Below are 13,391 nucleotides of genomic sequence, written 5' to 3'. Positions count from 1 at the left end.
GGGAGACTGTACTCAGGGCTCTGCTCACGGGCTCCCTCCCAGTGGAAGCCTTCTCTGGGCTTCACAGCATTGAATATTCCTCCAGCACAGCTTGTTAAATCAATTTTTTTTTTTTTGACAGAGTCTTGCTGTGTCGCCCAGGCTGGAGTGCAGTGGCACGATCTCGGCTCACTGCAACCTCCGCCTCCCAGGTTCAAGTGATTCTCCTGCCTCAGCCTCCCGAGTAGCTGGGACTACAGGTGCGTGCCACCACACCCAGCTAATTTTTGTATTTTTAGTAGAAACAGGATTTCACTATGTTGGCCAGGCTAGTCTCGAGCTCCTGACCGCATGATCTGCCCTTCTGGGCCTCCCAAAGTGCTGGGATTACAGGCATGAGCCATCGCACCCCGCCTAAATCAAAATTTTCTCCCTGTGGCAGAAGTGTCCATTAGACTGGGAGCCCCTGAGGACAGAGACAACTGTCATTTAAAAAATCTCTGGCCAGGCGCAGTGGCTCATGCCTGTAATCCCAGCACTTTGGGAGGCCGAGGCAGGTGGATCACCTAAGTTCGGGAGTTTGAGACCAGCCTGACCAACATGGAGAAACCCCATCTCTACTAAATATACAAAATTAGGCTGGGCGCAGTGGCTCATGCCTGTAATCCCATCACTTTGGGAGGCCGAGACAGGTGGGTCCGAGGTTAGGAGTTCAAGACCAGCCTGGCCAAGATGGTGAAACCCCGTCTCTACTAAAAATACAAAAAAAAACCAAAAAAACTAGCCGGGTATGGTGGTGGGCACCTGTAATCCCAGCTACTAGGGAGGCCGAGGCAGAGAATTGCTTAAACCCGGAAGGCAGAGGTTGCAGTGAGTCAAGATCGTGCCACTGCACTCCAACCTGGACGACAGGGCAAGACTCCCTCTTGAAAATATAAAAAATATATATACAAAATTAGCCAGGTATGGTGGCGCATGCCTGTAATCCCAGCTACTCGGGAGGCTGAGGCAGGAGAATCACTTGAATCCAGGAGGGAGAGGTTGCGGTGAGCTGAGATTGCGCCATTGCACTCCAGCCTAGGCAACAAGAGGGAAACTCCGTCTCAAAAAAAAAAAAAAAAAATCTCTTGGCAGTGTCTGACAAAGAGGAGGGGCCCAATAACTCCCCCCGCCCTTTTTTTTTTTGAGACGGAGTTTCGCTCTTGTTGCTCAGGCTGGAGTGCAATGGTGCGATCTTGCCTCACCGCAACCTCTGCCTCCTGGGTTCAAGCCATTCTCCTGCCTCAGCCTTCTGGGTGGCTGGGATTACAGGAATGTGCCACTACGCCCGGCTAATTTTTGTATTTTTAGTAGAGACGAGGTTTCGCCATGTTTGCTAGGCTGGTCTCGAATTCCTGACCTCAGGTGATCCACCCGCCTCGGCCTCCCAAAGTGCTGGGAGCTGTAAGCCACCGTGCCTGGCCTACACTTTTTAAAAATACAAATACAGGTATAAAGTGTGAAGCATGGGTTACTAGAATGACATGATGGGAGGGTGATTAGGGATCTGCTCGACCCTCAAAGGGGTGCTTGTCCTGTATGATAAAAGGCATGTACTGGCCAGGCACGGTGGCTCACGCCTGTAATCCCAGCTGTTTGGGAGGCCGAGGCAGGGGGATCACCTGAGGTCTGGAGTTCAAGACCAGCCTGGCCAATATGGAGAAACCCCGCCTCTACTAAAAATACAAAAATTAGCTGGGTATGATGGTGTATGCCTGTAGTTCCAGCTAGTCTGGAGGCTGATGCAGGAGAATCTCTTGAACCTGGGAGGCGGAGGTTGCAGTGAGCTGAGATCGCGCTATTGCACTCCAGCCTGGCGACAAAGTGAGACTCCGACGAGAGAGAGAGAGAGAGAGAGAGAGAGAAAGGCACATATTATAGATTTTAAAGTTTCATTTTGTAAGTCACACCAGGGCAGGAAGCAGAATAGTGATTTGAGCCCAGGTGTACCTAACCGAGTCTCTCTGCCTGCACTCCTAGACAAGATGATCAGGACAGACCTCATTCTTCTTTGGTTGTCCCCAGGCAGGAGGAAATAGTTGGAAGAGCTGAGGGCTGGTGGTTTAACAGCAAGAGATGAAAAATCTGATTAGACGTCTCAGGCACACTATGGATCTCAGGCTGATGGACGACAAGGAGGGGACAAGGGAGGACGCAGTCCAGGGTGCACCTCCTTGTTAGTGGCTGGGGTCAGTGGCTGACCAAGTAGGAGGGGAGAGGGGTAAGAAAAGTAGCTTTCAGGGAGAAGAAGCTGTGTGTGAATGTGGACATGTTCAGCATGAGATGCCCAAGAATCGTCCCCAGTGGTCATTTGGATGTGGGTCTGGAGCTGAAGGGTGAGACACAGTGGGTGTGTTTTTCAGTCAGTTGTGGCTTCTAATCAGGACCAAGAAGTGTGTAAAATCGTCCCAGATGAGACGGTGAAGCCAGGACCTTCAAAAACGCATTCGAGGGCAAGCGGAAAAGGACAGTGAGGTGGAGCAGGAGGAACAGGACACTGAGGAGGCGCCGGAGATCCAGCGAGTACAGAGCAAACAAGTGGCTGTAAAGGGGAGGAGAGCGCAGAATCTGGGGAGGCCGCTGGAGAGTGAAGGAGAGGGAGGAGGGTGAAAAGTCCGAACTAGAGGGGTTAGGGGCGGAGTGAAGTTCTCGGGGCCTTGCCTGGATGAGGCCCCGCAGGCTACAGACAGCGAGGAGGGGCGCCGTCGGTGGGGACTGGAGGCCTGCCGAGAGGTGGGGGCCTTAAAGAAGTTGCTGACCAACCACGTACTCGGCGCAGCCAAGAGCCCGGCCCGGGTCAAAGGCCCGATGGCCCCTGCGGAACTGGGCCAGGATCCGCGCAGCCGCGTTCGCCCCCTCGAGGTCGTGAGCGCGCGTGTCCAGAGCAACTGGCATTGTAGCCTGCGGCAGGCGCCCAGGGACTGGTCCCGCCCCCGGCTTTCGCGCGGATTGGCTGGGGCGGGCCGGGGCGGGGCGGCTGCAGTAGGCTAGGGCGTCCGCACCCGCGCCGCGGCCGCGGGGAGAAAGGGTGCGTCCCGGCAGTCCCCCCCGACGGGCCCGCCTCCCTTGGTGACCCCACGCTCCGGCCTCGGGGCGAGTGGCGGTCGGCGCGCCGAGACCCTCGGGAGCCCCGCCCAGACGCCTGCTCCGCTTCCAGGCCGCCCGGGCTCTCCAGCCGCGCTCGCTCATGGAGATCCTAGACGAGTTCGACAGCGAGGTCCCGCAGAGCGAGACCTTCTGCCAGCAGATCTCCGAGGAGGACTTGGAGAGGCAGGCGGACACCTACACTGGGCGCGCGCTGCGCCTCCTCTTCCGCAGCCTCGTCCGCAACCCGTCGCTGGCGGAGAGGGTGGTGCAATTGGAAGAGCGCGGGCTGTCTTTTCGCCGGGTGCGGCCGCGGGGCGTGGGACCGGCTGGGCGGGAACTGTCACTACGCGGGTCCACCGTCCCCTAGGAAAGAGCTCCGACGATTGGAGCTTTAGGGGCCGGGGATGGGGGTGGGGTGGAGAGGTCGCCGTCGGCCTAGCTGGGGCTGCATGGTAGTATCTATCAGAAAACCGAGGCTGCACAGCCTGGGGAGTGGAGCGGGCAGGCGTCTCGTGCCCCAGACCTCCCCCTGCCCTGCCTCTTCTACTCTTGTTGCAGGCGAAGTTCTTCTGTGTTGTGGAGGCGGAGCTGAACCATTGCAACAGCATGGGAGCCCTGGAGATGCACGAGCGTGTGGAGCAGCAGAAGCAGAGCATCCACCGCGTGCACCTCTACTCCCGGGGCGAGGATCAACCTCTCCCCGTGCTGGGCCCTGGGGTGGGTGGCGGGTCTGAGCCCAGTGCAGCCAGGCCGAGGGCTAAGTGACCACCTCCACTCTTCCAGTTGGATTTGCCCTCCTTGGATCAGGTTTTATCCAGACCAGGAAGGGGTCTGGGCAGTCTGAACCTGGGAGGAGAGGCGCTGCCCCTAGCTAGATTCTTTAGTTAGGAGACTTGACTTCAGCTCTGCTACTTCCTTCCTGGCTGTGTGATCCTGAGCAAGTTGGGCCGCCTTTCCGAGAGAGAGAGCCCTCGTTGCTCACCTTGGTGTTTTGGAGTGGTGGATGAAGGCCTGTAGGTAGGGCTGGCTCAAGCAACCCAGCAAACCTAACTCAATTAAAAAAAAAAAGGCCGGGTGCAGTGGCTCACGCCTGTAATCCCAGCACTTTGGGACAAGGCCGAGGCGGGCGGATCACAAGGTTAGGAGTTCGAGACCAGCCTGACCAACATGGTGAAACCGCCGTCTCAACTAAAAATACAAAAATTAGCCAGGCGTGGTGGTGTGTGCCTGTAATCCCAGCTACTTAGGAGGCTGAGGCAGGAGAATTGCTTGAACCCAGGAGGTGGAGGTTGCAGTGAGCTGAGATAGCACCACTGCACTCCAGCCTGGGCAACAGAGTGAGACTCCGTCTCAAAAAAAAAAAAGTTGAGAGAGTCCTGGCACCGACCAACCATGTTCTTGGTGTGGCCCTGTGGCTTATCTCTGGCCCTGTGTTTGGCACTTAAAAAAAAAAAGGCACTTTTTATTAAAGTAAACATGTACAAAACTGGAGATAACAGCGAACACCCCCAAGAACCTGTCGTCAGCCTCAGCAACTGTCCCCATCTTGCCAAATGTGTTTCACTCTCCATAACCCTAAGCCTTTTTCTGAAGTATTTGAAGGGAAATCTCAGACATCATTGTACCTCTGACTACTTTAGAATGCATCTTAATTAAAAAAAAAAAAAGGCCAGGCATGGTGGTTCACACCTGTGATCCCAGCACTTTGGGAGGCCAAGGTGGGTGGATCACCTGAGGTCAGGAGTTCAAGACCAGCCTGGCCAACATGGTGAAACCCCGTCTCAAAAATACAGAAAAATTAGCTGGGCTTGCCTGTAATCCCAGCTCCTTAGGGAGGCTGAGGCAGAAGAATCGCTTGAACCTGGGAGGTAGAGGTTGCAGTGAGCCAAGATCGCACTACCACACTCCAGCCTGAGAGACGAGAGAAACTCCATCTCAAAAAAAGGCATTTGGCGGGCACAGTAGCTCATGCCTGTAATCCCAGCACTTTGGGAAGCTGAGGTAAGAGAATCTTTTGAGCCTAGGAGTTGGAGACCAGCCTGGGCAACATAGCAAGACCCCATCTCTACAAAAAAATTTAAAAAATAGCCAGGTGTGGTGGCACATGCCTGTAGTCCTGGCTACTTGAGAGGCTGAGGCAGGAGGATAGCTTGAGCCCAGGAGTTTGAGGTTATGGTGAGCTATGATCACACCGGTGTGCTCCAGCCTGGGTGATACAGAGTGAGGCCCTGTCTCTATAAAGTGTGTTTGGCTCCCACTCTACCCTGCTCTGGCTGCAAGATAGGCACTCACTGGCACCTTTTGTTGCAGACACCAAAAGACGAGAAGGAAGCCAAGACAGAAGAAACCAGAACCCAACCTCTTATGGGACCGGTCAACCTCCCCATGCCTGCCACCAACCCTGCTGCCACCTCTGCCACTACCACCACCATGGTCTCCGTGGTGACCCCATCACCCCCTGGCACCTGGGGCTGCCTTGCTTGCCTAAAGCCAAGTAGGTGGAGCCCCTTGGTGCCTTCAACCCCCACCCAACGCCTTAACCAGAGCAAACCCCGTTTATCTGCTTTATCCTTCAAGACCCTGTCTGCAAAGAGGGGTCTGCTTCTTAAAAGCAGAGGGCTGAGATCCACGGCTACAGGCCCAGGAGAACCCCCGGGATTGTTCTGAGCAGGGGGCACCCAGGACTGCCTGGAGTGGGGGAGGCTCCCACTGACCGACTTGCAGGGCAGTGGAGGGAAGGGACCAAAGACCCTAGGCATAGTGTAGACCAGACAGGATCCTGGGGCTCCCAAAGGACAGGTGGAAAACCAGGGGGCCCCTCCCACATCTCCAGCCCCACTCCTGCCTCTCCCTGTGGGCATGGCTCCCCATGCTACCCTCTGCCTGCAGTGCACTGGGTTAGAGCCAGGATGGTGTCTGGCCCCAGGGAGGTGCGGAGGCATGCTTACCAGGGGGAGCCAGGGCAATGGAGCTTGGGCACGCTGTTTCCAGCCACATATGAGAAATGGAAGCCTCCAGGGTTGAGAACCAAGGGAGTCAGATCAACCATGTGGCTGCAAGACAGGGCAGAGAGGGGACATCAGTCCCAGGCCCCTCCACACCTCACGTGCAGTTCTACAGCATGGGCGCAGGCACTGCCCACACAGAGCCGACCTCTGAGCCCAGACCCCTCCCCTGTAAAATGAGAATAAGCACTCAAGATGGTTGTGAGGATTCACTAACAGACTGAGAAGAAATGGTGATCTAGCCTGCCACATGGGACAGTCCCCAAGATGCTCCTTCTTCATTTCCCTGAAGCCCAGAGTAAACCCCTTCGACCTCCTTGGGTTTCCAGTTTAATTTCACTTCAGATCTTGAAATGTTCAAATTCTTCACCTGGAGCATAGAAAGGAAATCTCAGGACAAGTTTGTTGGCCTCACTTGAAGAAAAGTACCTTATAGAAGAGCCTTAAGAATGACATGGCTTTCATTCACTCAGCAGATACATTGGGACCATCTCTTGTGCCCACCTTGAGCTTGGTTGGGGTACAGCAGATGGGGTCGGGGGCGCTGGGAACTAAGGAGGTTTTAACCCAGCCTGGGGGATGGACGACTGCCTGGAGGTGGAGGCCAGACCTGAATGAGTCACACAGGCTATGTGGGGAGTCAAGAGGTGCAGGCAGTTAGGCCATCGCACCTGGCCGCTCATCTTTTTTAGCATTGAATAATATTCCATTGCCTGGATATGCCACATTTTATCATTCATCCAATGAAGGATATCCTGGTTGCTTCCAAGTTTTGGCAATTATGAATAAAGCAGTATAAACATCTGTGTGGAGGTTTTAGAGTGGACATAACTTTACAACTCATTTGAGTAAATACCAAGGAGCATGCTTGCTGAATCATAGGGTACGACAGCCAAACTATCTTCCAAAATGACTGTACCATTTTGCATCCAGCAATGAATAAGAATTCAAAGGCCTTGGCTGGGCACAGTGGCTCATGCCTATAATCCCAGCACTTTAGGAGGCTGAGGCGGGCAGATCACGAGGTCAAGAGATCGAGACCATCCTGGCCAACATGGTGAAACCCTGTCTCTACTAAAAATACAAAAATTAGCTGGGCATGGTGGGTCATGCCTGCAGTCCCACCTACTTGGGAGGCTGAGGCAGAAGAATCGCTTGAACCCGGGAGGCAGAGGTTGCAGTGAACCAAGATCATGCCACTGAACTCCAGCCTGGTGACAAAGTGAGACTCTGTCTCAAAAAAAAAAAAAAAAAAAAATTCGAGGACTTTTTATGTAAGGAACTCACACTGTTTTATAAAAAGACAATTCAGAATTCTGGCCGGGCATGGTGGTGCACTACTGTAATCCCAGCAATTTGGGAGCAGTGAGGTGGGGATCACTTGAGCTCAGGTGTTCAAATTAGCCAGGAGTGTTGGTTCACACCTGTAGTCCCAGCTACTTGGGAGGCGTGAGTGGGAGAATCTCTTGAGCCCAGCGGGGAGAGGCAGGCGCCTGTAGTCCCAGCTACTCGGGAGGTTGAGGCTGGAGAATTGCTTGAACCCGGGAAGTGGAGCTTGCAGTGAGCCAAGATCACACCACTGTACTCCAGCCTGGGCAACAGTGTGAGACTCCATCTCAAAAAAAAAAAAAAGTAATAATAAATCTTTGGGGCTGGGCTCGGTGGCTCACGCTTGTAATCCCAGCACTTTGGGAGGCCGAGGCGGGCGGATCACGAGGTCAGGAGATCCAGACCACGGTGAAACCCCGTCTCTACTAAAAATACAAAAAAATTAGCCGGGCGTGGTGGCGGGCGCCTGTAGTCCCAGCTACTCGGAGAGGCTGAGGCAGGAGAATGGCGTGAACCCGGGAGGCAGAGCTTGCAGTAGAGCCGAGATTGCGCCACTGCACTCCAGCCTGGGCGACAGAGCGAGACTCCGTCTCAAAAAAAGAAAAAAAATAAATAAATCTTTAAGTTCACCAATAACAATAGATGCAAAATACTCCATCAAACGGGTGGAACATCATTTACTCAACTGTTCTTGCTTGTTGAAATATTTCTCCAATGGCGTCAATTTTTAGGTTGTTGGTGCATTTTGCTTTCTGACTATCATGGTGCATCACCACAAATGGGTTATTTTATTATTATTTTTTTTTGAGACGGAGTCTCGCTCTGTCGCCCAGGCTGGCGCCCAGGCTGGAGTGCAGTGGCGCAATCTCAGCTCACTGCAAGCTCCGCCTCCCAGGTTCACGCCATTCTCCTGCCTCAGCCTCTCCGAGTAGCTGGGACTACAGGCGCCCGCCACCACGCCCGGCTAATTTTTTTTGCATTTTTAGTAGAGACGTGGTTTCACCGTGGTCTGGATCTTCTGACCTCGTGATCCGCCCGCCTCGGCCTCCCAAAGTGCTGGGATTACAAGCGTGAGCCACCGCGCCCGGGCGGGTTATTTTTAATTGGTTTGTATTTATTTGTTTGCTTACTTATTTAGAGACAGAGTTGTGCTCTGTTGCCCAGGCTGGAGTGCAGTGGCGCGATCTCGGCTCACTGCAACCTCTGCCTCCCAGGTTCAAGCGATCACCATGCCTCAGGCCTCCCGAGGAGCTGGGACCACAGGCACATGCCACCACGCCCAGCTAATTTTTGTATTTTTAGTAGAGATGGGGTTTCACCATGTTGGCCAGGCTGGTCTGGAACTCCTGACCTCAGGTGACCCAACCGCCTCAGCCTCCCAAAGTGTTGGAATTACAGGCGTGAGCCACCGCACCGACTGTCCCCTCCCCACACCCCGGCCCTTTTTTAAAGAGACAGGATCTCACTCTGTTGCCCAGGCTAGAGTGCAGTGGCTTGATCATAGTTCACTGCAGCCTCAAACTCCTGGGCTCAAGTGATCCTCCCACCACAGCCTCCCAAGTAGCTGGGATCACAGGTGCTGCCACCATGCTGGGCCTAAGATTCCAGCCCTTAAGGAGCTACATCCCATCCACTGTGTGTGTGTCATGGAGGCAGTGGGTGTGTCGGGGAGGGTGCTCAGTAAACCCGGACACAGACCTAATTACACAGGATTACAAATTGTGAGGAATTGTGACAGACTCTATAGGAGATGCATGGAAGTGGGTGGTTAGGGAAGGTCTCTCTGGGGAGGTGACACTTACGTTAAAACCTAGAGAATAAGAAGCCAGCCATGAAATAAGGCAAAGATAGCTGGCTTTCGGTGACTGGGTGGATGGTGGTACTGCTCAGCAGAGTGGGGACTGGGAGGAGGGAGGATTGAAAATTCTGCTTTATGGCCGGGCACGGTGGCTCATGCATGTAATCCCAGGACTTTGGGAGGGCTGAGGCGGGAGGATCGGCTGAGGTGGGAAGATCACCTGAGTCAGGAGTTCTAGACCAGCCTGACCAACATGGAGAAACCCCTTCTCTACTAAAAATACAAAATTAGTCGGGCGTGGTGGCACATGCCTGTAATAATCCCAGCTACTTGGGAGACTGAGGCAGGAGAATCGCTTGAACCTGGGAGGCAGAGGTGGCAGTGAGCCGAGATCACACCATTGCGCTCCAACCTGGGAAACGAGCAAAATTCCGTGTCAAAAAAAAAAAAAAAAAAGAAAAAAGAAAATTCTGCTTTGACCAGACATGTTAATTTAATTTTTTTTTTTTTTTTTTTGAGACGGAGTCTGGCTCTGTCACCCAGGCTGGAGTGCAGTGGCGCAATCTCGGCTCACTGTAACCTCTGCCTCCTGGGTTCACGCCATTCTCCTGCCTCAGCCTCTCCGAGTAGCTGGGACTACAGGCGCCCGCCACCACGCCCGGCTAATTTTTTGTATTTTTAGTAGAGACGGGGTTTCACCGTGGTCTCGATCTCCTGACCTCGTGATCCGCCCGCCTCGGCCTCCCAAAGTGCTGGGATTACAAGCGTGAGCCACCGCGCCCGGCCGTTAATTTAATTTTTTTAGGCAGAGTCACTCTGTCACCCAGGCTGGGATGCAGTGGCCTAATCTTGGCTCACGGCAACCTCTGCCTCCCCAGTTCAAGCTACTGTCTCGGCCTCCCAAGTAGCTGGAATTACAGGTGTGTGTCACCACACCAGGCTAATTTTTTGTATTTTTAGTAGAGATGGGGTTTTGCCATGTTGGCCAAGCTAGTCTTGAACTCCTGACCTCAAGTGATCCGCCCGCCTCAGCCTCTCAAAGTGCTGGAATTGGCTGGGCGTGGTGGCTCATGCCTGTAATCCCAGCACTTTGGGAGGCCAAGGCAGGCGGATCAGGAGGTCAGGAAATCGAGACCATCCTGGCTAACATGGTGAAACCCCGTCTCTACTAAACACATACACACACACACACACACACACACACACACACACACACACACACACACACACAAAAGTACTGGGATTACAGGCATGAGCCACCACGCCCATCCAGACATGTTAAATTTCAGATCAGTGGTTACCCAAGTGGAGATCAGGAACCTGGAGTGCTGGTGACTTAGTACTGGGAGTCATGGGATACAAATGGCATTTAAAATTAGGAGCCTAGGCAAGATTACCCTGGGCCTGAGTGTAGCTAGGGGCCCAAGGTACTGATCTGACCCAAGGGAAGGGTCTGGCAGAAGAGACGGAAGGGATCAGGCAGGGCTTTGGACCTCTAGGTTTGATGGCCACCTGCTGCTGGGCCTCCGAGGGGCCTGGAGGCGGTGAGGACCGAATATGCAGAGAGAATGAGAAGTGAGCGAGTAGAACGAGAGTGGTACATGGCTTTGAAGGCGTCTGCCACTGAGGCGGGAAGGGATGGGGTGGAGGCTCATGAGACTTGAAGCTCTAGGAGAACGTTGAAAAAGACCTGAGCGCTGGCCGGGCGCGAAGCCTCAGGCCTGTAATCCCAGCACTTTGGGAGGCCAAGGCGGGAGGACTGCTTGAGCTCAAGAGCTCCAGACCAGCCTGGGTAACATTGTAAGAGCCTGTCCCTACAAAAAATTAACAAATTATCCGGGTGTGGTGGTGCGTGCCCGTAGCTACTCGGGAGGCTGATGTGGGTGAATCGCTTGAGCCTGGGAGGTCGAGGCAGTAGTGAGCTGTGATTGTGCCACTGCACTCCAACCTGGGCGACAGAGCGAGACCCTGTCTCGAAAATAAATAAGACCTGAGAACCCAGTATGGGAATGGCCCTGAGCCGTGGCTGTGGGGGTAGACGAGGCGGTGCAGAGAGACCCCTCGAGAAGATGGGGCTTCGAGGGTGAGGGAGCTCCGCCCCGAAAAGGCGCCAGCGGGAGATGGCACACCTAGCTAGGACCCCATACTGGGCAGGCGATCCTTCTGAGCATGCGCACCTGGCGCTAGCGAACCACAATTCCCAGCACGCCAGGCGCCCGTTTCCGGGGCGCGCCGCGGAACTCGGCAGTCGTCACGGAACTCGGCTGCGGCTCCATAGTCTGAGTTGTCAGCCGTTGTTTTTTCGTGCTCGCTAGTCGCCGCCGCCGCGCCGCCATGGGGAAGCGACAGCACCAGAAGGACAAAATGTAAGTTGAGCCGCAGTCGGGAGCGGCACTCCGCCCCGCCTCAGTGAACCGCCTGTCCCGCACTGCGCGCGGCTCGCCTTCGCTCTCAGCTAGTCCCCAGAGCCCAGACCAAAGGTCACTTCCGGAAGCTGCCGCCCTCTCTCCCGTCAGGGTAATGACCCTCGGGCCGCCGCGCTCTCCCGGGGCCGCGGCTCCGATGGCGTCAGCTGCAGGCTCGAGCGCAGCCCGGTCTTCCTTTACTCTGGTTCTGCCCGGGCCGTCCCCCGTCTCCTCGCGAGCTTTGCCCCTGAATGAGTAGTCTCTACCTCTTCCGTACTTCACGTCTCGCTGTGTTCTGGTTCATGCCTATCAGCCTGCACACGTGCTGCAGAGCCTTTTAATTTAAAGCAAACCAGGCCGGGCGCAGTGGCTCACCTGTAGTCACAGCACTTTGGGAGGCCGAGGCGGGCGGATCACCTGAGGTCAGAAGTTGAAGACCGGTCTGGCCAATATGGTGAAACCCCGTCTCTACTAAAAATACAAAAATTAGCGAGGCGTGGTGACGGGCGCCTGTAATCCTAGCTATTTGGGAGGCTGAGGCAAGAGAATCGCTTGAACCCGGGAGGCGGAGGTTGCAGTGAGCCGTGATCGTGTCACTGCACTCCAGCCTGGGCGACAGAGCGAGAGGCTGTGTCAAAAATAATAAATACACTTTAAAAATCCACCCGCGCCCCGTGCCCCAGGTCCCACGTTCCCCTCCCGCTGCCGCCGTGTTGTTTCTTTCTCTTAAGAACAAGTGAGAGACTAGTGGCTTCATGCTGTTTTCTGAGTCTCTTGAAACCACTCAAGTCAGAATTTCGACCCCAGAACTGTTGGGCTTCTCAACAGTATGTCAGACCGTTGACCACTCACTCCCTCCTTCTGAAGCCCTCCTTTGGTATCTGGGATTTCACCTGCTCATTGTTTTCCATCGACTTCAGCGGCCTCTCTTTTCAGGTTCCCAGCGACTTCTTGTTGCTAAATCTAGTATTCAATCCTCAGTCCTCTTTTTTTTTTTTTTTTTTTTTTTTTTTTGAGACGGAGTTTCGCTCTTGTTGCCCAAGCTAGAGCGCAATGGTGCGATCTTGGCTCTCTGCAACCTTCGCTTCCCAGGTTCAAGCGATTTTTCTGCCTCAGCCTCTCAAGTAGCTGGGATTACAGGCATACGCCACCACACCCGGCTAATTTTGTACTTTTAGTAGAGAAGGGGTTTCTCTATGTTGGTCAGGCTGGTCTCGAACTCCTGACCTCAGGTGATCTGCCTGCTTTGGCCTCCCAAAGTCCTAGGATTACAGGCGTAAGCCATCGCACCCGGGCAGCCTCAGTCCTCATTTTGTTGGGCTTCTCAACAGTATGTCACACCGTTGACCACTCCCTCCTTCTGAAGCCCTCCTTTGGTATCTGGGATTTCACGTGCTCTTTGTTTTCCATCGACTTCAGCGGCCTCTCTTTTCCCAGTCTCCTTTCTGGACCCTCCTCCCTTCTCTCAGATCTCGTAGGTTTCTTTTCCATAAACTTTCTCTGTGGGTGATATAATTTCCCAGTCATTTGTAAGCTGCTTTCCCCAGTCTTGTGTAGTTAGTGGCTTACTTGATATCTCCACTGGAGGACTGACAGACATCTCAAATTTTTTTTTTTTGAGATGGAGTCTTGCTCTGTCGTCCAGGCTGGAGTGCAATGGTGCGGTCGTGGCTCACTGCAACCTCTACTTCCCAGATTCAAGCAATTCTCCCACCTCAGCCTCCCCAGTAGCTGGGATTATAGGTGCCT

The 13,391-nt window shown here is 54.1% G+C and overlaps 2 protein-coding genes across 4 annotated transcripts in view; both read left to right on the top strand.

Annotated features, from left to right (window-relative positions):
* Positions 1-2,301: 2,301 nt before the first annotated feature.
* Positions 2,302-6,912, top strand: LOC129467526 (uncharacterized). The gene is made up of 5 exons (XM_063622373.1): positions 2,302-2,354; positions 2,445-2,541; positions 3,664-3,822; positions 5,416-5,599; positions 6,097-6,912. Exons 1-5 carry the CDS (start codon positions 2,302-2,304, stop codon positions 6,288-6,290), a joined length of 687 nt encoding a protein of 228 aa, XP_063478443.1. The 3' UTR covers positions 6,291-6,912.
* Positions 6,913-11,456: 4,544 nt separating this feature from the next.
* Positions 11,457-13,391, top strand: part of PPIL2 (peptidylprolyl isomerase like 2) — a 33,049-nt gene continuing 31,114 nt past the window's right edge. For all 3 annotated transcript variants that reach the window (XM_063623578.1, XM_055252309.2, XM_055252310.2), the window contains exon 1: positions 11,457-11,603. In XM_063623578.1, coding sequence (XP_063479648.1) covers positions 11,572-11,603 — 32 coding nt within the window. In that variant the 5' untranslated portion in view covers positions 11,457-11,571. The remainder of the gene's footprint in view (positions 11,604-13,391) is intronic.

This window comes from Symphalangus syndactylus, chromosome 18 (assembly GCF_028878055.3).
Source record: "Symphalangus syndactylus isolate Jambi chromosome 18, NHGRI_mSymSyn1-v2.1_pri, whole genome shotgun sequence".
NCBI classification, from domain to species: domain Eukaryota; kingdom Metazoa; phylum Chordata; class Mammalia; order Primates; family Hylobatidae; genus Symphalangus; species Symphalangus syndactylus.
This window is presented reverse-complemented; position numbering and strand designations above follow the sequence as displayed.

Excerpts from the sequence above, each read along its gene's own strand:
- LOC129467526 (XM_063622373.1), top strand. The coding sequence starts at position 2,302 with ATGCCCAAGAATCGTCCCCAGTGGTCATTTGGATGTGGGTCTGGAGCT. Across the intron at positions 2,355-2,444 it reads TGTGGGTCTGGAGCTGAAGG|CCAGGACCTTCAAAAACGCA; the intron begins GTGAGACACAGT and ends GAGACGGTGAAG. Across the intron at positions 5,600-6,096 it reads CCTTGCTTGCCTAAAGCCAA|CCACATATGAGAAATGGAAG; the intron begins GTAGGTGGAGCC and ends CGCTGTTTCCAG.